The sequence below is a fragment of the Eleutherodactylus coqui genome, chromosome 13 (genome assembly GCF_035609145.1).
Source record: "Eleutherodactylus coqui strain aEleCoq1 chromosome 13, aEleCoq1.hap1, whole genome shotgun sequence".
Taxonomy (NCBI): domain Eukaryota; kingdom Metazoa; phylum Chordata; class Amphibia; order Anura; family Eleutherodactylidae; genus Eleutherodactylus; species Eleutherodactylus coqui.
Genome location: NC_089849.1, coordinates 90,709,846 through 90,733,966, shown reverse-complemented (window position 1 = coordinate 90,733,966; position 24,121 = coordinate 90,709,846). Strand labels below are relative to the sequence as shown.

General features: G+C 42.2%; 1 protein-coding gene across 3 annotated transcripts in view; it reads left to right on the top strand.

Moving 5' to 3' along the window:
- Nucleotides 1-24,121, top strand: part of PIK3R6 (phosphoinositide-3-kinase regulatory subunit 6) — an 82,578-nt gene that overhangs the window by 56,287 nt on the left and 2,170 nt on the right. For 2 of the 3 annotated variants that reach the window (XM_066587975.1, XM_066587974.1), the window contains exons 7-19: nt 573-642; nt 3,932-4,115; nt 4,594-4,738; nt 6,565-6,648; nt 8,058-8,469; nt 10,710-10,809; nt 14,103-14,219; nt 14,987-15,097; nt 16,174-16,264; nt 18,899-18,969; nt 19,060-19,150; nt 19,233-19,300; nt 19,384-19,496. In XM_066587975.1, coding sequence (XP_066444072.1) covers nt 573-642; nt 3,932-4,115; nt 4,594-4,738; nt 6,565-6,648; nt 8,058-8,469; nt 10,710-10,809; nt 14,103-14,219; nt 14,987-15,097; nt 16,174-16,264; nt 18,899-18,969; nt 19,060-19,150; nt 19,233-19,300; nt 19,384-19,496 — 1,657 coding nt within the window. The remainder of the gene's footprint in view (nt 1-572; nt 643-3,931; nt 4,116-4,593; nt 4,739-6,564; nt 6,649-8,057; nt 8,470-10,709; nt 10,810-14,102; nt 14,220-14,986; nt 15,098-16,173; nt 16,265-18,898; nt 18,970-19,059; nt 19,151-19,232; nt 19,301-19,383; nt 19,497-24,121) is intronic. The other variant, XM_066587976.1, reaches the window with a different exon arrangement.

The window sequence follows — 24,121 nt, the reverse complement described above, 5'->3', positions numbered from 1 at the left end:
TTCTGAGGCACTGGACATATTCTGCATGGTGGTTTATTCTACAGTGTTTTTTTTTCCGGCTATCCTCTCATAACTAATTATGTTTATGGTCTATTAAGAAAGATCATCTATTTTTTTTCTTTATTTACATTTCAAGTCCTCTTAGTTGATTTTTTTTTCTTTTCTCTTTTTTTTCTGTCCCTTAATTTAGGATTTATTAGAGATATATAGACTGAGGATCCAGCACTGGGTTGCCCCTTTCAGGGTGGGTGCTCCATATTGTTAGCAGACACTGTAAGATATTATAGGGCATATCTTTCCACACATTATTCTCTAATACTTTCCAACTCCCTTTTTTGTACACATTTTAAATAACTTTTATTAAATTATGTTTTATCGTGATAACGCCCAGCAGTGACTTCTGTGATCTATTACCGTTATTAAGTGGCCTATTACTGAACATATTTGCTGCAATCAAGTATATTACTGAGCATTATGATTGTAAGGCATATTACTAGGAAGTTAATGCAACTGTTATGCACAATTAATGCCCAGTAGTATACCTAGCAAATAATAGTTTCATTAAATTTCAGGTTTTTCTTATCAAAAGATGGTTGTTTTGGAGCAAAACCTCAAGAGGGATGTCAATCCTCACCAAGACAAGTAAGTGGGTGACTCTTGGCTAACAGTCCATCTCCCCAAGATGCTTAATTAGCTGTCAATAGTGATCATACCAATAAAATCACAAATAACACAAACCACAAATGTGTTATTTCACTCCCATTGTCATTATAAGCAGACCTACAGTAAAGCAATTGTTTTATTTTACTTTGGAGATCCCTTGACAGTAAACATAACTATACCCTGTTTCCCTGAAAATAAGACATAGCATGATTTTCCAGAATTTTTGAGGATGCAAAATGATTTTTAAGGATTTTTAAGAATGCTTGAAATATAAGCCCTACTCTAAAATTAAGCCCTGCTAACAGTTAATTAAAAAAAAGTCAATTTAAATAGTGTCCAGGTAGCTATACATGTAAAAAAGTTAAATCTTTTTGAGCAAAAATTAATATAAGACACTTCTACTGTTTCCCCGAAAATAAGACAATGATTATACAAATAAGATCATGGGGTGCATGAAAAGGGGCATACTAGCACATGGCAAGAACATAGGTCTACTACATAACAGATCACTGGTCAAACTACACATGGAATCAAGTGTACAGTTTTGGGTACCAATGCACAATAAAGAAAGAAATAGCAGAGCCTGAACAGGTTCAAGGACGGGCAACCAAATGGGTGGACTACAGTAACCAGAAAGATTATTTATTCTTGAAAAATTACATCTAGAGGGCGACCTAATAGATATGTATAAATATAACATGAATCTCTCCCATGATCTACTTATACTCTGTACTGTAACAAGGGGGCAGCCTCTACATCTAGCTGAAAGGAGATTTCTACACCAACATAGAAGGGGGTTCTTTACTGTAAGAGCAGTGAGAGTGTGGAACTCTGCCAAAGCGGTCATGGTGAAAACATTAAAAGAGTTCAACTGGAGTCCGGAAGCCTTCCTTGAGTGTAATATTGCAAGTCATAGCCACAAGATGTGTGGAGCAGGGTCATTGATCTGGGAATATAAGGCCCTACTACATTAGCTGATAATCAGAAACAAATGTTTGTCCAGCTGATCATTGTCTCATATGAAGGTGTCAGCAATCAATCAGCAAACGAGAAAATGCTAGTTTGTTTTGTTCGGTGATTGTATCTTTTATGCAACACCACAAATCATTGGTTATCAGCAGCTGAACTGGATGGATGTATATACACCGGTCGTCAAAAACTTCCCCCTAAAAGGAGTTATTGGAATTAGTTAAAACTTTCTCTGTGTGATTGTAACCTTGATATAAGTAAGTAATTACAATATCCGAGCTAAAGGATCTGGAAGGGAGGCTCTAGTATCCTGTTGTACCACCTCTAGCTTGGATACAAGATGTGATACGGGTGGGTATGGAGGCTCTAGTACCCTGTTGTACTGCCTTTAGCTTGGATACAAGATGTGATACAGACAGGCATGGAGGCTCTAGTACCCTGTTGTACCACCTCTAGCTTAGATACAAGATGTGATACAGGCAGGCATGGAGGCTCTAGTACCCTGTTGTACCGCCTCTAGCTTGGATACAAGATGTGATACAGGTGGGCATGGAGGCTCTAGTACCCTGTTGTATTACCTCTATCTTGGATACAAGATGTGATACAGGTGGGCATGGAGGCTCTAGTACCCTGTTGTACCACCTCTAGTTTGGATACAAGACGTGATATGAGAGGGCATGGAGGCTCTAGTACCCTGTTGTACCACCTCTAGTTTGGATACAAGACGTGATATGAGAGGGCATGGAGGCTCTAGTACCCTATTGTACCGCCTCTAGCTTGGATGCAGGATGTGATACGGGCGGGTATGGAGGCTCTAGTACCCTATTGTACTGCCTTTAGCTTGGATACAAGATGTGATACTGGTGGGCATGGAGGCTCTAGTACCCTGTTGTATTACCTCTAGTTTGGATGCAAGACGTGATATGAGAGGGCATGGAGGCTCTAGTACCCTGTTGTACCACCTCTAGTTTGGATACAAGACGTGATATGAGAGGGCATGGAGGCTCTAGTACCCTGTTGTACCGCCTCTAGCTTGGATACAAGATGTGATACATGCAGGCATGGAAGTATACAGGTTCTCGTAGTTTGTTGAATTTGGCATTCCTGATGGTCCCATACATGTTCTATCGGTGATAAATCTGGTGACCGGGCAGCCACAGAAGTGTGCCAATGTTGTGGGGACATTTCTGGACCCCCTTGTATATGCGGCCGAGCATTATCCTGCTGCCTCTTGGAAGCCGCCATGAGAGGTACACATGTGGCTGCAGGATGTGCTGAACATATCACTGAGTGGTCATTGTCCCTCGTATCACTACTAGGGCTGACCAACTGTCGTATGCGATGGCCCCCACAGACCATCATACCAGCAGGGGGCAGTGTGCCGCTCCACAGCAAAGGCAGGATTGAGGTGCTCACCCCGCGGTCTCCAGACACAAACACAACCGTCATCACTGCCCAAACTAAACCTGGATTTGTTACTGAAGACAACCCGGTTCTACTCCATAGCAATCCAGTTTTGTTGTTTGTGACACCTCTGCAAACATAGGCCACAGTGGGCGTCACTGGCTGCACACGTAATGGGAGTTGTGAGACGAAATGTCCTTCATCCAAGTGCCTGGAAATGGTTCAGACAGACACAGAGGCATAATGATGGCACCACCTGTCCCTGCATGGTGGACAACAAAACAGTTGGAGCTGCTCGTACTTATCAGACGCTCCCCTCTACAGATGGTCTGTCTGGGGTGTCCTGAGCCCGGTCGCCTTGTGTGCCCTCACACATCCACTGGTCCCAACACCTCCTAACAGTCTGGTCAGATAGGCCCAGTGGGGACAATTCATGGATACGACCATCCAGCTTCTCACATCCCAATAATGCTCCCCTCTCAGACTCTGGTAACGGGGTGACATCTCTTCTCTGCGTCGTAGAGGCTTCTAGTGGTCTAGTATCCCATTTTGTGGATGATATCGCCCATTACTTTCTATGGGAGAAAACTACATTTTATCGCTCTTGCATGCAGTTGGGATTTTCATGTGAGTGCGATTTTTAAATTTTTTTTTTTTTTTCAGATTGAAACGTGTAATTTTCACGTACGTAAAAAACGTGGGTGAGAATCGCATGTTCAGCAATACAATGAGTTTTCTCGCAAAACGCATCGAAATCTCAGGGAAAATCATAGCTTTGCAAGCGCAGTATCAGTCCGAGTTTCTCCGACTGGTATGGCACTTGCCTGTGTGAATACACCCTAAAGGGCGTATAAATCACGATGGCTGTCATACTGAAGTAATATGTTCTTTGCAGGGTGCTGCTGTTTTTGGATCCAGCGTTGGTTTCGGAGGCTGTATGCAATACACTTCTCCGTGAAATTCAAGGCAGTCAGACGTCTCACTCATCGGTATCCTGTATGATATATGTCATTACCAACTGCATTCAGGCCGCATATGGCAAAGACACTGACATAGCATTGCTACAACAGGTGCTGAAGGTAAGGGGGTGGCAAGGATAAAATTCATTATACCAAGGGGGCATTTACGTGGGCGAGTGCAATATTGTTCTGAGAAACTGGAACCGATAAGCCTGTGGGTTTTTATGCAAGTGTGATGCATTTTGCAAGAAAAATCGCATCATACTCGCATCTCTGCACTTGCACTATGCATGGGGAAATCACCCATAATTTCCTATGGGAGTAAAACCGCATCGCATTCGCATGAAACTTGCATGTTCAGGCGGGCCTGATGCAATTATTTCTCCTGCTCCCATTGGTAAAAATGGGCAATTCTTCCACAGAAATGCCCAAAAATAGGGCATACTGCAATTTTTGGAACATAATGGGTTATTTTCCCATATGATTTCTGTGTACCTTACAATGCACAGAAATCATGTGGGAACATCACCCATGTAAATGCACCCTTACCTGACTTATAATAATAGTCTAATGCATTCATTTTGCTATTCTTCTCCAGGATAAATCCCCCGAAGAGGTGGAACTTTTGTTTCAAGACGTTCTATCAGTGGTGGAGCGCGGTGAGCAGGATAGTGCGGGCAGCCGGCAGAGACACAGTGAACGCTTGCGGGAAGTTTATAAGAAAGTTATTTCATCTCAAGAAGGTACAGTTGAGATATACATCGTTATTCCATTGTGTTCCGATGGGTCTGCCTTAACCATAAGACAATTTACTAAGATTTCTAGAGCATTATATCAGGGGTTCGTTAAACATTTCCCCTGACCCACTTCCTGTGGACTGAGAGCAACGAACCTTGGCACAGTTATTAGTGCTTCCCTACATAGGTGCCACCTAGGGACACACGTCTACCATCTCTCTATGCAGCTGTAAACACCTCGCTTGTAGATGTCGACAGGTTGCTCCAAAAGCCACGTTGTGACTTCGGAGTCTCATCATCTGGAAGATGCTTGCCCTTCATAAATGATTTAATTGTTGGAAAGAGGTGGAAGTCCGATGGTGCAAGGTCGGGAGAATACGGGGGATGCGTTAGAATTTCCTACCTGTTGCAGTGTGCTTCCATCTGGGCAACATGTGAGTTGTGAACTGGGACATTGTCTTACAGAAGGCGGGCACCTTTGGTGAGCAGGCCACGTCTCTTAGTTTTGATGGCCTCCCGCAATTTCCGCAGTTGTGAAGCATAGTATGCCGTAGTAATCGTGGTAACTGGGAAATCCATCAAGACTACTCCATGCTGGTCCAAAAAGACTATGCATGACCTTGCCTGCTGGGGGTTGGATCCAGCATTCATCCTGTATGATCAGTCTATTGAAAAAGTTCCCTTGGTTTCTATGGCCCATCGTCAAAAGAGCCTGGTAGCACATTCGACTCGTTCCTGCTTCTGAAAAGGTGTAAGCAGCCAGGGAACCCAGCGAGCGGATACTTATGCAAATGAAGATGGTCTTAGATGATTTTTTCCACAGACCCCACACTATTCTTGACATTTTATGCTAGGTCGCGAATGGTTATGCAGCGATTTCCAAAATGGCAGCCTCCACTTGCTGGATGGTGTGTTCATCAATAGCGGAGTGGGGTCGCTCTGGAGTTGGAGCCGTTTCCACCAAAGTCTGACCACATTTGAATTGACGATGCCAGTTCTGGAATCCTCCCCATAAACCTCTTTCATCTCATCGAATGTCTCCCTTGCTGTGCGGCCTTTTGAGTAAAGGAACTTGATGACTGCCCTGTATTCCATTGGGTCCATTATCAGACCTCGCCCCACTTCAGCACCTGTAAAAGAAAGACCATTCAGAGTTACAAATCGGCACATAACCTACAGAGACTTATATCATTACACATGTGCGGTTTCAGCATCCTGTGATAAATAGAAGTGGGTCAGGGGAAACCTTTAATGAACGACCCCTGTAAAACTATAAGTCTTTTGTATTAACTCCCTAGACAAGTTTTCTTGGTTAGAAAGTCATACCGTCCCTCAACATACTTCCCTTTGATATCGACCATAGTAAGACCGCCTGCAGACGGCCGGGTCGGATCCGGCTGCAAGAATTCTCGCACCGGGACCCAACCCAAGCCCCTGCAGAGAGCAGTGTGACACTCACCCGCTCCCGCAGCTCCGGCTCTTTCATGTGCCGGCAGCCAGTGCATGTGCAGATCGGAGCCGGCGGCCGAGAAGTGACGTTTTTCTGCGAGCCCCACACAGAAATAGAGCATGCCGCCGTTTGTTTTTTGCGCGTGACTTCGCACAGACAAACCGCGGCTGTCTGCATAGGATTGCGTATTGTAATGCAATCCTATGCAGGCGCCGAGGGGCGGAAATTCTGCAGGGAATCCCGCCGCGGAATTTCCAGCCATCTGCAGGCGGCCTAATTGGTATAGCATAGATTTCAGCTATCATTTTCCTAAAGAAAGTTAGAAAATGAAAGTCATAACCAACATTTTTTATGTCTGCACTGTTTTTGTATTCTCTTGTAGAATCAACCATCTCAAAGCTTCAGAGAATCCTGCTGCCCAGCCCAAAATTCAGTGTTCATCTCTGGACGGACGACGATCAGCTGTGTAACGCAATTATTTCTATCTGATTTGCAATGTGCAGAATGGCTTACCCACCAATAGTACAAAATGAAAAATTGGTACAATACAGCCATATCTGAGACGAGCACACTGCCCCAAAAGTAATGCCAGCTAGACTGTCAGGGCTCTACAGCAATGCCAGCCACACCGCCTCCATACATGTCAACTCTCATGTTCTCCAGAGTGTGCCACATGGTCAATACACCCACTGACCACACTGCACATACAAATGACAGCTATAGTACATTATCACTTCCCGCAGTCACAAAAACCAGACATTCCGCAACATGATTTTAAGAAAAAATCCTTAGAATTAGAGAGGAGGGAACTCTTCAAAAGTTCGGTTTGTCTGGCTCTCCAAATTTCATCAAAAAGTTTGGTTCAAATTAGTTCAACATGCTCACTGGAAATTCATAGAACTCCTTAAAACTAGTATTGAACACTGTCTAAAAGCCCTGAAACAACAACGGTGGTGATGATGATGGTTCAATGGATGTGGCATAGTTGTTAGCACTGTTGCTCTGCCGTGTTGGGGTCCTAGGTGGAAATCTGGCCATAGACATCATCTGCATGGGCTTTTTAAAACTCTATGTTTGTCAATGTTGTCCTAGGTCAAATTTGAACCTAGAACTTCAGCACTGGAAGGCAGCAGTGCTAACAACTGAGCCACCACACTTCTTCTTTCTTTTCCGGATGAGAAAAACAAACACAAAGAAAGCATACAGACTCCATGCGGATATTGCCCTTGGTCAAATTTGAACCTTGGACTCCAGTTCTGCAAGGCAACAGTGCTAATAACTGAGCCACCCATACTTCTACCATCTCTGGGAGAGAATAAGAAACTCTAACCCATGGAGAACATACAACCTCCATGAAGATGTTGTCCTTGGTGGGATTTGAACCTAGGGCTCAAGCACTGCAAGGCAACTGTGCTAACTACTGAACCCCTACTCTTCTTTTCTACCAGTGTTCAACTAGTTTTGAGGTTTGGGTTCTCATTGAACAAAATGTTTTGCAAAGTTTGACTTGAAGCAGGTTGTACTTGTTCGGTTTACTCAACACTAGTCAGAACTATTGGTCTGCAAGGAACTTAGGAGAGGAAAAACTGACCAATTTCATTAAACCAACAAATATTAGGTCCATTGTATTCATGCTTGATTAAAGACTTTGAGATTCTTTTAAGCAGCTTTTATTCCTCGTAATGCTCTTGAGAAACGAAAGCTGCGCTGTGATTGGTTTCTATGGGCCACCAAGAGTTTTTCTTTTAGATGTAATTTTCCTAAATCTGCCCCTTTGTTTGTATTAATGGACTGTATGATTGTGAGATTAATTGCTGAAACACAATGGGCACACAGCGTTTTATAAGCAGAATAATTCAGTTTTCTACATATCAGGGAAAGAGCTGATGCTGTTCATGAGGGAGGCCGGAACCACAGATGCAGAGACAGAGTATGTCAAGGAGCCAGAACTCAATTTGGACTCGGAGGCTAATGAGCAACACCGCATCTCTGTGTGGTCTAATGACAGCGGGATAGAGAAAGACTTACCGGGAGCGGAAGAGAAAGAATCAGCCAAGTTATATAGGAAACCCTGCATTAAGAAAAAAGGTGCAGACGTGGACTCTGTGGTTCTCCTTCAAAATCTCACCAAGGCACCCAAGGGAAGCCGGGCAGCGACACTACAGAGGCTCTCTGGGCAGAGTACAGAAGTCCCAGCTGGACCAGATAGGCTGCCCACCGCTCGAGTGGTGATCCTGGGAGACGACAGAGCTCTGGGAAGATTGGCTAAAGCATATTACTCTTTCAGGTACTCTTTCGGGCAATTTGAAATGCTAGATGCCTGTAGCGAATCGCTACTTACATTGTTTACCTGTGGTATATGTGAGCAGGTACACAGGAGGGTCTATCCTGGTCACAGGTACGCTCTAAAGAGGCTCTGTCACCTACTTTTAACCCTATGAGCTAAGCTTATTGTTACGTCCGCAGGGCGCACCAAAGCGCTAGGTCTTAGCACGGACGCAAGATGGTATCGCGTTCAAACAGGACGCACTGGCTGGAACACCAAAGAGACAGTGAACTGCCTACTAGACTCAGGACTCACGGGCAGACATAACATAAGGATTGACAAATGACCAAAACACTCACCTTATATACCTGCATGCATAACCCGATGGAATAGCTATCACATGTATGAGGTATTGGTTAATGAATTGGCCAAGTCACTTAAGCCTGCGAGCCCGCTTCAAGGGTACTCGTTGTCTCATGGGTCCCTACTGTAAAGGGACAACATGCACAAGAACCCTGCCTGGAAGCAGAGTGGTCGTCCCGATAAGGACGGCCCCGCACTGGAATCTAAGGACCTAATTTGCCCAGAAATGGTAAACAATCCACAGCAGAACAGGAAACAGTTCACACCAACACACTAGGGATAGCATGCAACACAGTACAGGACGGTTCATACCTAACATCTGGTCTCCTCCACAAACCAACGGAACACACCACTGTTCACACACATATACACAGAATATGTCTGTTCACACCTGATGTCAAGCCACATGCACAGACACTGAACATGACACTGTTCACACACACACACACACACACACACACACACACACACACACACACACACACGCACACACGAAAACCAAACCCTAGAGTGAAGGGATACCAGCTTCCTCTTGCAGAGGGACTGGTATATATATGCAGCAGACCCATGGGGATTGGCTGGCTGGAAAACACCACATTCAGCCAGCACAAACATGCCACACCTATGGAAATGTGCTCCTGGAAACCCATAGTACTACAAGTCCCAGCAGAACAACCTAACACTTATGGGCTGAAAGTAGGTGACCCAAGTCCAGGGTTATAAGTGTTATACTTACCTCACCCTGTGTGAGATCTGGAAGCTGATACTGCAGTGCACTGAGAGGCGCTGATAAGTAGTCCTCCCATTATAAAATTAGAACATGCGGACTACTTAGCAGCGGATTCTAGCGCTGACACCGGGGAACCGATGGAGGCAAGTATAAGGCCGCTTCCAATAGGGTGAAAAAAAAAACATCGTGATTTTGTCGCTATGCGACAGTGCTACAAATCGCATGTATGTAGAACCCATGCTTTTCTTTGGGTTCTTCCACACGAACGATGCTTTGTAGCCTGCGACATTGTGTGACTACAATATCGCAGCATGCTCTATACATTGACCTCATTGAATGGCTGTGATTGGTTCATAGACAGCTGGCTCCGATTGGCTGAGCGCTTCGGCGCTCAGCCAATCAGAGGCAGACCTTCCTGGAGGCGGGGTTTTTCAAAATCCTGACCAGGAAGCTATGCCGGAGAACTTCAATTACATGCCGGGGAGCTTCAGGAGATGTGCGCCGGAGCCGGACAGCGCCTCTTAGGTGATGCATTTCTTATTTTTTGTTTTTTTTTAGGCAGCTAAGGCTTATATTTCAAGCCCCCACCCGCCCCTGAAAATCTTCGCACGACTTTGCAGCACCGCGTGTGACTTTGTAACGACACAAAATTGCGATATTGCGGCAAGAAAATGCAGAACACAGATGCAATATCGCTACGATTTTCTCGCAGCGATAGCACGTCGCGCATGTGGAAGCGGCCTAACACTTATATCTCCGGACTCAGCTTAGCTTACATGACTGAAAACAGTTGTCAGATTCCCTTTAGGCATTTACATAACAGTTTTTAAACTCCCTTCATAATTATACAGCGGTATGCAACTAATCCCAGTAATGGCGTATAATATTATATGTCCTACTATACTATACTGGGTGGCCCTAGTGAGCACTGTGCCGCTGGTCAGGTGATGCAGAAGTGGCCAGCGGTGCTACACTCACTGAAGGACGCTGGGTGCCCAGAATGTCGGAGGCAAAAATCACACATCGTGATAAGCCGGGCCCTAGCCCAGGGGCGCCCCAAGACTCAAAAGGTTGGGAAACACTGCATTAGCATATACAGGTAATGCAATTAATGTTCATATATGATGAAAAAAGATGACGCAATGTGGACAATAATACTATCTTCCAGGAAGAGAGAAGCCAGGCGGCCTCATCGGACCGTGAAAGCTAACCTCCAGTTTTACTGTATTCCTATCCTTGGAGAAGGGGTGGATACCTCGGCTGACATGGTAAGTGGCCCTTATATATTAACTAATCTATCACGATGAACGCTGAAGGCTACATGAATCCTTTGTATTTTACCAAACCTGCTCACAACGAGGACCTGCAAGGTTGGAGTCACTTCAACGTTTTAGGACAGTTTAGTTTCCTACGAGCATATTACATATTAGAGAAATATTAGTGTCGGAAAACTGGCGCTGAGTTAACCAATCACAGCCATTCAATGATGTCATTGAATGGCTGTGATTGATTAACCCAATGCCAACTTATAATTGGCTGACGCCGGCACTGGCTAGAGCAGAAAGAAATGCTCTGCTGGCACGAGGGACATCGCGGCAGCCTGCTGGAGCGACAGGGACCCACAAGCGCACCGGAACGCCAGAAGTAGGTATTAGACCACTCCCCCCCCCCCCCAGTGCGGTTACCAGCGGGCAGCTGCGGCACCCCAGTTAGGAATCACTGAGAATACCAGCCTCGGTGTCAGATGGTATTCAATAATACCAGCCTGTAATATGGATGGTAAAAAAAAAATACCGGTACCGGCCTGGTGGGCAAAATACCGTCCAGGCCGATGAATTACCAGCCGGGTAGCAACCCTAGTACCCACCGATATGCGTGATAAGTAGTTTTGGAGAAACTTGCATTTTATTAGTAGCAACCACACACAGAAGTAGTCCTGGAAATTCATGAGCTGCAGGTTAGCCACACCCACCCACCTTTCAGCTAATGATTGGCAGTTCTCTCTCTATCCCCAGACTAGAGGGTGGGGTGGGTGGAGCTCCTGAATATCCAGGACTACCTTAAGTGGTCCTCCATGTATGTGTTGTCACTGATAAAAGGCAAGTTTCTCCAAACCTACTGCACAGATCCACACTGTAATCAGTGTGACGGGCACTACCATATACTGCCCTCAGATAGGGTGCAACAAGACGGTGACAGAGCCTCTTTAAGCACTGGACCTTCATAAATAAGGGAGTCTTAAGATATTGGGGCAGATTTACTTAGGTTGCTTTCACATGGTCGAGAAAATCGGGAGAGATGTGTGCGTTGTGAGACACACATCACACATGTAAATAAACCCCATTCTTTTGAATGGGGTCTTATAAATGAGCGCGCCCCCCCCCCCCCCCCAGTAGGTTACTGTGCTTTATTCATACATGCCACGCGTATCGGCACCACACAATGTGCCATTGTCAAGCAATAGCTAACATATGTAGCACACAGATATATATACACATATATATATATATATATACATATATACACACACACACACACACACACACACACACATATATATATATATATATATACACATACACACACACATAAAGATTAACGGACAATATAGAGACTTGAACAAGAACGTTTGTTTGAATATTGGACCGCACGCAGAGTTCAAGAAGTAGGTCGCGTGGTTTTTCTAGTCCCTCACCTGTCGATGACGTCACAGTGTTGCAGTGAGGCACATGTAACGGATGCCTGAATGTGAGTTAATCTCTCTCTCTATATATATTATAGTGACAGTGCAGTAGCAAGAGTGGCCTGTAGAGGGCATCTGAGCAAAGTCACTGTGTTCGGTTTAGTTAGCCTGCACCTGCAAGGGTGTAGTTACGCAGTTTAAATTTCCCCTCCCTCACAATCTCGGGGTCCGTGGGGGCCTGAGGTTTATGTAGACCTGGTGCTGGTCTGTGAGGGACCTGGAAGCACAGAGCAGACAGGGGGTAGTTGGCCCCTCACTCGTCGCCTGTCGGGGCGAAGTCACCTTCCTGGAAGGTACGCTACAAGGAGCGGTATGTGTTGCTGTGTGCACTGTGACAGACAACAGTGTGACGTTGCATAGGATATTCTGGACTGTATGTATACTGACTACGTTGAAATGCTGAAATAAATGCTGGAGGAACTGGCGTTTCGACTTTACCCTGTGTTTTCTGGACATCATTGCAATGCTGTAACCCCTGGGCAGAGGAACCAAAGCAGGAGATCCCGGGCAAGTAACCTCAACTTGCCACAATATACCGTGTTTCCCCCAAAATAGGTCCTACCCTGATAAATAAGACCTATCGGGTTTTTGGAGGAGGCTTGAAATATAAGGCCTCCCCCAAAAATAGAACCTAACTGTGGTGCCCCAAAAATAAAAGAAAAATCAATACTCACCTGGTCCGCGACGTCCTGCTGATCCACGGCGTCCCCATGGTCTCCAGCGGCGATGCGGCAAATGGCTGAGTCATCCCCGTCTGCCTGTTGAAAGCCCCGTTGCCAGAAAGAAGTTGAGCAGGCAGACGGGGAGGACACTTGCCGCAGCGCCGCCGGAGACCATCCAGACGCCGCGGACCAGGTATTAGCCCCCCCCCCCCCCAAAAGACAAATAATATAAGACAGTGTCTTATTTTCAGGGAAACACGGTATATATACACACACATATATATATATATATATATATATATATCTGTGTGCTACATATGTTATCTATTGCTTGAAAAAGGCACATTGTGTGGTTCCGATACGCGTGGCATGTATGAATAACGGACAATAACCTACAGAGCACTTAATTCGGAGAGCGCACCTTAGTCCAGAAGAGCGCAGGTGTTTATTCCCTATTCCTTGGTGATGCAAGCTCCTGGTGAGCCAGTAAGCTTCTTCTGCTCCAGTAATCCTGGATTGTGGACAAAGGTTATAATTGATTCTACACCAACTTGGCCGTGGGGTGCAGGTGGGATATACCTTGCCAAGGTTAACCCAGCATGCACCAGGTGAGTAAGAATTCACCCTAAAATGGTTTACATTCAATATTACACGAGGCGCAACTCTTATCCATTTATCTAATGAGAAACACTTGTCGATCGGCTGCGCCGGAGGATCGCAACTGTTGTGGAATCAGAGTAGGCGGTCTGGAGACAAAAATGCCTCATCTCTGTGGGGACATGGCGCGAGTGCGATATTAGGCTGCGTTTCACGGCTCAATATCGCGCTTGCCCGTGTGAAATAAGCCTCAAACTGGTGTTTTATACGTCGGTTTCAGTAAAGGCCGCGCTGGCATAAAGTGCGCCAAATGAATTAAGAGTCGCAAGTACATTAGGTGCATCTTCAGACTATAGGAAATGTATGGCAGCTACGGGGTGGCGGAGATTTCAGCTATCATTGACGCCACTTCCTGGCATAAATTCGAGGAAATATGGCAGGTGGCGAGCGGCCGGGTCTCGAACACTAAACCTGCCAGCTGGTACTAAGTGTGGGTTGGCGTGGTTCACTATGACAATGTGATGGAGAATCCTTCCATGAATATGATTTGTGTCCTTAGGAGTCATCTGCCATGAGTGACATCTGTGAGATTAGCACCTACCTGGGCCAGGTGGATCCGTGGTATGACAAAAACATTAACACCCTCTACGACACAATTACCAAACTTGCACTTATGGTAAGTAGATAATACTAGTAATAACACAGCAGATCAAACGATGGGGAAAATAGCTGGTGGAGGAAGTGGATTGTTATAAGAAAGAATCCATCATTAAAGGGGTTTCTGGGACTTCGGGGATGTCTGTTGACTATTCTCATGATCGGTCATCAACAGATGCTTTTCATGGGTCCGCTGCTTTAGATCCCGCTGATTCCTGGCACTGCTGTCAGTACGGACAGCACAGGAAGCAGGCGGTAACATTGCCCTCGTTAATAAGGTGTGATGATACTGTCAGCCGTGATCGGGCAGAGTCAATGGGTAGATACAGGTGAATGATGACGTACGGTTGGCAAGTTTTTTTTAGACATTTTTAGAAGTAGTAACAGAAAAATGGCACAAGGCAGTTTGAGGAAAAGATGAAAGCTTTTACTAAGCTAGAGCTGTAGAGCTGACTGGTTCTCTTAACCCTTTCCAATCCACTGTCTGACGTCTAAAGACATTATGATTTAAAGCTGTACAGCTCCGATGTTGCAAGACGCCCGTCGGGGTTCTCTTACTGTGCATTGCCAGCCTCTCTGCTGTTTGAGCCCATCCAATGTGTCACCTCATGCAGTACTGGCTTTAGCCAGCAGATAGCGCCGTTGTATAACGGCAGAAAAAGAGTAAGACCCCCCTCCTAGGAAAACCAGGATATAAATTGAATTGGAAAGGGTTAAACACCTTCTACTTTATGGAAGGTCCCACACTTTCCTCTTCTCAACTAACCCATGGTATGTTCTTCACAGCCACCGTGTCCATCCAGAGACTCCACATCGGACCCGTTCATATTGGATGTAGCCTCCTACTACCTGCGCTTTGGATTACAACCCGTATTCTTTCAGATATACTCTGTCAAGGCAAGTTCTGGATCTTATACAATATCAAAAAGAGCTACTCTAATGACAATACAGTGAAGTAAACAGCAGTTATATAGTAACCCTTTACAGAAAAAGAACCCTAGAATAGAAAATCTAAAACTTTTATTAATGGAAATATAAAAACAATAAGGGCTAGGACTAACAAAAACAAAAAACTAGCGACTATCCCCAGGATTGGATAATCCAAATGAGAAGCGATCCTCTGAGGGATAGAAAACGAGAGGACCTAAAGGGTATATGTACTGGATAATAGATAATATCGTAATCCCTACATGCCCAACAAGGAAAACAACAACCACCATCGGGTTATGGCAGTCCTCATGAAGAACACCTCGCTGCACAGGCGACAAATGAGTGAAAGCAGGACTAGTTTGGGTACTGGAGACATACGTGTTCGTATCTAGAGACCTTAATCCTGCTGGTGTGATGGTCTGGAGGCCATCATATATGAAAGCTAGATGTGGTACAACAGGGTACTAGAGCCTCCATGCCCACCCATATCACATCTTGTATACATGCTAGAGGTGGCCCAACAGGGTACTAGAGTATCCATGCCCAACTGTATCACATCTTACATCCTAGCTAGAGGCGGTACAACAGGGTACTAGAGCCTCCATGCCCGCCCGTATCACATCTTGTATACAAGCTAGAGGCGGTACAACAGGGTACTAGTGCCTCCATGCCCACCTGTATCACATCTTGTATCCAAGCTAGAGGTGGTACAACAGGGTACTAGAGCCTCCATGCCCCCCTGTATCACATCTTGTATACAAGCTAAAGATGGCCCAACAGGGTACTAGAGCCTCTATGCCCTCCTCTATCACATCTTGTATCCAAGCTAAAGATGGCCCAACAGGGTCCTAGAGCCTCCCTTCATGGGGTCAGTCCTCCACAATAAATGATCCTTTCGCTCTAATATTGATCACTTACATCAACGCTCCAATCATACAAATAAAGTTTCATTTGATTCCAACTCTTTCTAGGAGGGATTGTTTTTGAGGAGTGTATTTTTTGTTAATAAATGCCATTTGATTGAAAGTTCTTCTCCCTTTCAGATCCACTTTAGAGATTTAACTCTTGAGCCGGTGGAAGACGTGTTCCTAAGTGAACTTAAAATAGATCTGCAAGACTGTACATTCACAAAGTGTAAGTAAGACTGACTATCAAATGGGATTCCAGAAAAGGAAGGTTTTTATTATTTTGCTTTCTTAAAAAAAAATTCCATAAAGTAAAAAAAATAAAAGGTACAGTAAAATGTAATTAATCCAGGACCTGTTGGTGTACAGATTCCATTCATCCAGTAAGGGGCAAAATACTCCCATGACAGATTAAGGTGAAACTACTTGTCCACCTGGCCCCAGCACTGCGATGCCGGTGGTGGGAGTCTAGTGATGAGGACTTGGGCAAAACTTTATCCCTTTATGGATTCCTTGGGGAAAGTGTCAATGCATAAATGTAAGCAAAGGCCGATAGCAGCGCCCACACTACCAGCAACCCCCTGGGAACGGAGTCCATGTGCTTCAATAAACTGGAGATAGAGCTTTCAGATCACTAAGACACATCTACCAGCAAGATACATTTCCAGTAAAATCCAAGGCTTCATTCCAGACAAATATCATAAAAATAACCCGATAGGCCAGGCTTACGCATTTCAGACATTGAGCTTTTTCAAAATATAAATGAGAAAAAAAATGGAGAATGAACGAAACAAGGGGAGAAAAATTGAGACATTCGGTCAGAGATATCTAAAAATATTAGTTCACACCTCTATTTCATCCTAAAACAAGACCAAATTTACATCTTGGGATCCTGAATATAAGAACATCATATACCCGTACAATGTGTAACAGTCTGGCCCAAGAAAGAGAAATAGATCGATATGAGGTATGATAGATATGAGGTATGTAGGTAGGTAGAGAGACAGATAGGATATAGACAGACGGACAGTTAACACCGCTGCCGATATCCTTATATGAGCACTGATGCTGGTGCATATGAATTAGATGTAAAGTAGGCCAATACATGTCATCAAAGCTTTTGCATTGGTCCTTTGTATATATATGATGTTTCCTTCTTAGCCCCAATGGAAAAAAAAATAGAATTCTGATCAGCATTTGGCAGTTCGCATGACTTAACTGTCTATCCCATTGCCATGATGGTGCAGTTGTGTGCTTATGGACTTGGCACTACCAGCGCAGCAGGTTACGGTTTGGTTAGATTAGCTTCATTATCGTGTTTTTTGCATCCCCATAAAAGTTATGGCGGCCAGAATATTTTTTTTCAAGATATTTTATTGTAGGACAGAAAAAAAAAATTATATAAATTGTCTCATCGTAATTGTACTTACCCATAGAATAACGTCAGCTAGCCACTTCTGCTGCAGTATATACGCCATAGATACAAGAGATTCCCCCCCCCCCCCAAAAAAGGTAGAATTTGGCTTTTTTTCCATTTCATTCCATTTTTTGTTTTTACGTTTTTCAGTCCATTATAGGGTACATTAAATAGGCTAATTGAAAAGTAAAACTCATCACACAAGAAATGAGGGAGAGGGGGAGGGAGAAAAAGAAAAGGAAAAAAAAAAGCTCAGCACCCGGCGGGTCAAATCCGAAAATGTTCAGGGCTCCCATTGATTTCAATGGGGTTCGTTACTTGAGCTCTTGAATATTACAAAAAGCTCGACCCGAATAACGAGCACCCGAGCATTTTGGTATTCGCTCATCTCTGCAAGAAACATGCCCTCAGACATCTATGTTGATAGATAAATAAAAATCATAACTCTTATTTATCCATCGTTGTCGCTGTCTTGGAGCATTTTTTTTGCGGGAAGAGTTGTACTATTTAATATGCCAAAAAAAAAAAAAACTTTAAAAAAATTCAAAGTGGAGTGAAAAGGAAAAAAAATGAAATTCCACCATCTTTGAGTGCGTCTTGCTTTTATGGCGCCCATAACTTTTTAATTTTTCTGTCGACATAGTTGTGCAAGGGATCATTTAGTGCGGGACGTGCTGTAGTTTCCGTTGGTACCATTTTGGAATACATGAGACTTTTGGATCACTTTTTATTACATTATTTCTTGGTGACAGGGTAACCAAAAAAGCGCAATTCTATCTTAAATTTTTTTATACTGATGACGTTCACCGTGCGGGGTAAATCATGTATTACTTTAATAGATTGTACTTTTATGGATGCAGTGATACCAAATGTGTATTTTTGTTTTTTTAAACTTTTTTTATTACTTATTTTTTTTAATAATTAGTAAAACTTTTTTTTTCTTCTAATCCCCAGAGGGAACAAGAACTTTGCGATGCTTTGATCACTCCTACAGTATGAGGTTATGCCACAGCATTACATTCTACCACGATCTGACAGGCAATCTATCAAGCCACGCCACAACCATGGTTTGATGGGCAATTTGCAATGACAGCCCCTGGCTGCCATCGCAACCGCATGGCAACCTGTGATCATATCGCGGGGGGCAGTGCATGGCACCCGAACATCGGTTGGGGTATTTAAATGCCGCTGTCAGAATTGACAGTGGCATTTAAAGGATTAACAGCTCCAATGAGCAGCGCAGCTTATTGGAGCTGTTGGTTATAAGAAACAGACGACACTCATGTTGTATGGAGCCGGGTCACCCCGCCATCTCCCTTGATACAAAGCCGAAACTGCAGGATGTAACTGTATGCCCTGCAGTGTTAATGGGTTAAAAAACATTCCTCGTGTAAAATCACATTGTATCCATCTGTGCTTTATGCTAATAAACTTCTTTTTGTTCAGTGAACACATTAACCAGAAAGAAGACTGTAGTAGATTCTCGAGGCGCAGGGATCCAGGTCCATTATCAAAAGGTACTCAAGCATGAGGGCAACTAGGAGCTCAGATTATACACATTATAAATGGTGGAAATATGCATAGAAGTTACTTTCCTAATTTTTCAGGCTTTAGCCAGTCATAGAGAGAGAGAAGAGTCCCTTGTGGTGAGAACATCTGGGGCAGTTATTAAGACAATATCGAATAACGAAGGTGATGGTGAGAAATGCTAACTTTTTGACCACTAGGTTATATATGCGAAGAAACGCACGGATCGCGTAATGGACACTATATTTTACAGATCTCGTGTGTCTGAACGTCTACTTTTGTGAAACGGGCAAGTCCACAATATCGGGGCGTTCTGCATTGGTGAGTTCACATCTAGCTTAAAAAGTCACCCTTGACAATGTCACACAGCAGCATAGAGGAGGTCACGCTTTTGTTGGTTGCAGTGCAAACTTAATGGACTAAAAGCATCTAGCATCCAAATGAGGAGCCTGGACCTCAGGACACTGAGTCTACAGCTGGACAAAGACAGCCGCAGGGTGCACAACAATGTGTCAAGGTAAGAGTTAATGCCACAAGTGTATAAATTAACCATGTAATTCTCAGTCTATCATCGGTCGTGTCTCCATTACTTTCCCAGACAATGACATATCATGATTCTATAATAGAGCCCTCTTAGAACAAGAACATAACTACTAAAATAACATCCAATATATACAAGAACTACTGTAATACTGCCCTCCATGCACACACAGTAACTGCTATAACACTGCTTCTGATGTACAAGAATATAACTACTATAATACTGCGCCTATGTACAAGAATATAACTATTATATTACCTCTTATATAAAAGAATATAAGTACTAGAATACTGCCCCCCTATGTACAAGAATATAACTACTATATTACTGCTCCCCTATGTACGAGAATATAACTACTATATTACTGCTCCCTATGTACAAGAATATAACTGCTATAATACTGCCTCCTATGTACAAGAATATAACTACTACAATACTGTCCCCTATGTACAAGAATATAACTACTATAATACTGCCTCCATGTACAAGAATATAACTACTATATTACTGCTCCCTATGTACAAGAATATAACTACTATAATACTGCTCCCTATGTACAAGAATATAACTACTATAATACTGCCCCCTATTTACAAGAGTATAACTACTATAATACTGCCCCCTATTTACAAGAGTATAAGTACTATAATACTGTCCCTATGTACAAGAGTATAAGTACTATAATACTGCCCCTATGTACAAGAATATAACTACTATAATACTGCTCCTATGTACATGAATAGAACTACAATAATACTGCCCCCTTTGTACAAGAATATAACTACTGTAATACTGCCCCCTATGTACAAGAATATAACTGCTATAATACTGCCCCCTATGTACAAGAATATAACTACTATAATACTGCCTCCTATGTACAAGAATATAACTACTATAATACTGTCCCCTATGTACAAGAATATAACTACTATAATACTGTCCCCTATGTACAAGAATATAACTACTATAATACTGCTCCCTATGTACAAGAATATAGCTATTATAATACTGCCCCCTATGTACACGAATATAACTACTATAATACTGCCTCCCATGTACACGAATATAACTACTATAATACTACCTCCTATGTACAAAAATATAATTACTATAATACTGCCCCTATGTACAAGAATATAACTACTATAATACTGCTCCCTATGTACAAGAATATAACTACTATAATACTGCCCCCTATGTACACGAATATAACTACTATAATACTGCCTCCCATGTACACGAATATAACTACTATAATACTGCGCCCTATGTACAAAAATATAATTACTATAATACTGCCCCTATGTACAAGAATATAACTACTATAATACTGCTCCCTATGTACAAGAATATAACTACTATAATACTGTCCCCTATGTACAAGAATATAACTACTATAATACTACCTCCTATGTACAAAAATATAATTACTATAATACTGCCCCTATGTACAAGAATATAACTACTATAATACTGCTCCCTATGTACAAGAATATAACTACTATAATACTGTCCCCTATGTACAAGAATATAAGTACTATAATACTGCCCCCTATGTACAAGAATATAACTACTATAATACTGCTCCCTATGTACAAGAATATAACTACTATAATACTGCTCCTATGTACATGAATAGAACTACAATAATACTGCCCCCTATGTACAAGAATATAACTACTGTAATACTGCCCCTATGTACAAGAATATAACTACAATAATACTGCCCCCCTATGTACAAGAATATAACTACTATAATACAGCTCCTATGTACAAGAATATAACTACTATAATACGGCTCCTATGTACAAGAATATAACTACTATAATACTGCCCCTATGTACAAGAATATAACTACTATAATACTGTCCCCTATGTACAAGAGTATAAGTACTATAATACTGCCCCCTATGTACAAGAATATAACTACTATAATACTGTCCCCTATGTACAAGAGTATAAGTACTATAATACTGCCCCCTATGTACAAGAATATAACTACTATAATACTGCCTCCTATGTACAAGAATAGAACTACTATACTACTGCCCTCTATGTACAAGAATATAACTACTGTAATACTGCCCCTATGTACAAGAATATAACTACTATAATACTGCTCCTATGTACAAGAATATAACTACTATAATACTGCTCCCTATGTACAAGAATATAACTACTATAATACTGCCCACTATGTACAAGAATATAACTACTATAATACTGTCCCTTATGTACAAGAATAGAACTACAATAATACTGCCCCCCTATGTACAAGAATATAACTACTATAATACTGCCCCCTATGTACAAGAATATAACTACTATAATACTGTCCCCTATGTACAAGAATATAACTACTATAATACTGCCCCCTATGTACAAGAATATAACTACTATAATACTGCCCCTATGTACAAGAATATAACTACTATAATACTGCTCCCTATGTACACGAATATAACTACTATAATACTGCCTCCCATGTACACGAATATAACTACTATAATACTGCCTCCCATGTACACGAATATAACTACTATAATACTGCCCCCTATGTACAAAAATATAATTACTATAATACTGCCCCTATGTACAAGAATATAACTACTATAATACTGCTCCCTATGTACAAGAATATAACTACTATAATACTGTCCCCTATGTACAAGAATATAACTACTATAATACTGTCCCTTATGTACAAGAATAGAACTACAATAATACTGCCCCCCTATGTACAAGAATATAACTACTATAATACTGCCCCCTATGTACAAGAATATAACTACTATAATACTGTCCCTTATGTACATGAATAGAACTACAATAATACTGCCCCCCCTATGTACAAGAATATAACTACTATAATACTGCCCCTATGTACAAGAATATAACTACTATAATACTGTCCCCTATGTACAAGAATATAACTACTATAATACTGTCCCTTATGTACAAGTATATAACTACTATAATAGTGCCTCCTATGTACAAGAATATAACTACTATAATACTGTCCCTTATGTACAAGTATATAACTACTATAATACTGCTCCCTATGTACAAGAATATAACTACTATAATACTGCCCCCTATGTACAAGAATATAACTACTATAATACTGCCCCCTATGTACAAGAATATAACTACTATAATACTGCCCCCTATGTACATGAATAGAACTACAATAATACTGCCCCCCTATGTACAAGAATATAACTACTATAATACTGCCCCTATGTACAAGAATATAAGTACTATAATACTGTCCCCTATGTACAAGAATATAACTACTATAATAGTGCCTCCTATGTACAAGAATATAACTACTATAATACTGTCCCTTATGTACAAGTATATAACTACTATAATACTGCCCCCTATGTACATGAATAGAACTACAATAATACTGCCCCCCTATGTACAAGAATATAACTACTATAATACTGCCCCTATGTACAAGAATATAACTACTATAATACTGCTCCCTATGTACAAGAATATAACTACTATAATACTGCCCCCTATGTACAAGAATATAACTACTATAATACTGCCTCTATGTACAAGAATATAACTACTATAATACTGCTCCTATGTACAAGAATATAACTACTATAATACTGCCCCTATGTACAAGAATATAACTACTATAATACTGCTCCCATGTACAAGAATATAACTACTATAATACTGCCCCTATGTACAAGAATATAACTACTATAATACTGCCCCCTATGTACAAGAATATAACTACTATAATACTGCCCTCTATATGCCAGAATATAACAGCTATAATACTGCCTCCTATGTACAAGAATATAACTACTATAATACTGCCCTCTATATGCCAGAATATAACAGCTATAATACTGCCTCCTATGTACAAGAATATAACTACTATAATACTGCCCTCTATGTTCTAGAATATAACTAGTATAATACTGCCCTCTATATGCCAGAATATAACAGCTATAATACTGCCTCCTATGTACAAGAATATAACTACTATAATACTGCCCTCTATATGCCAGAATATAACAGCTATAATACTGCCTCCTATGTACAAGAATATAACTACTATAATACTGCCCTCTATGTACAAGACTATTATAATACTTCCCCTTGCGTCATCTCACTAACATCACAGGCAGGATTACACTGAGAGGTAACATCTACATGTAGATAACACAGGATCCACCATTCACAATAGGTATAAGCTGTGACTATCTACCCCTCCATGCAACATGACGTCTACAGAGCTGACAGAACATGTCTAGAACAGTCTCCAATGTGAAGCAGTGGGTCCCCTCCTGCCTATTTTGCAAGTGGCACATTAGGCTGTTGTGTAGTGTATCTCTAAATGCTTTATAAGGGTGCATTTACACGGGCGAGCGCAATATCGGTCCAAGAAACTTGGACCGATATTGCACTTTTGAACTAGCGATTCTGGGCGTGAGCACAGAGCATGTTTGCTTAAAAAAAATACACTGAATTGCATCTATGATTTTCACGTGTATAAAGAGAACTCAATTGCTGTCAATAGTTGCAATGGTAAGAATGACATCACACTCGCATGGCGTGCAAGTGCGATTTTT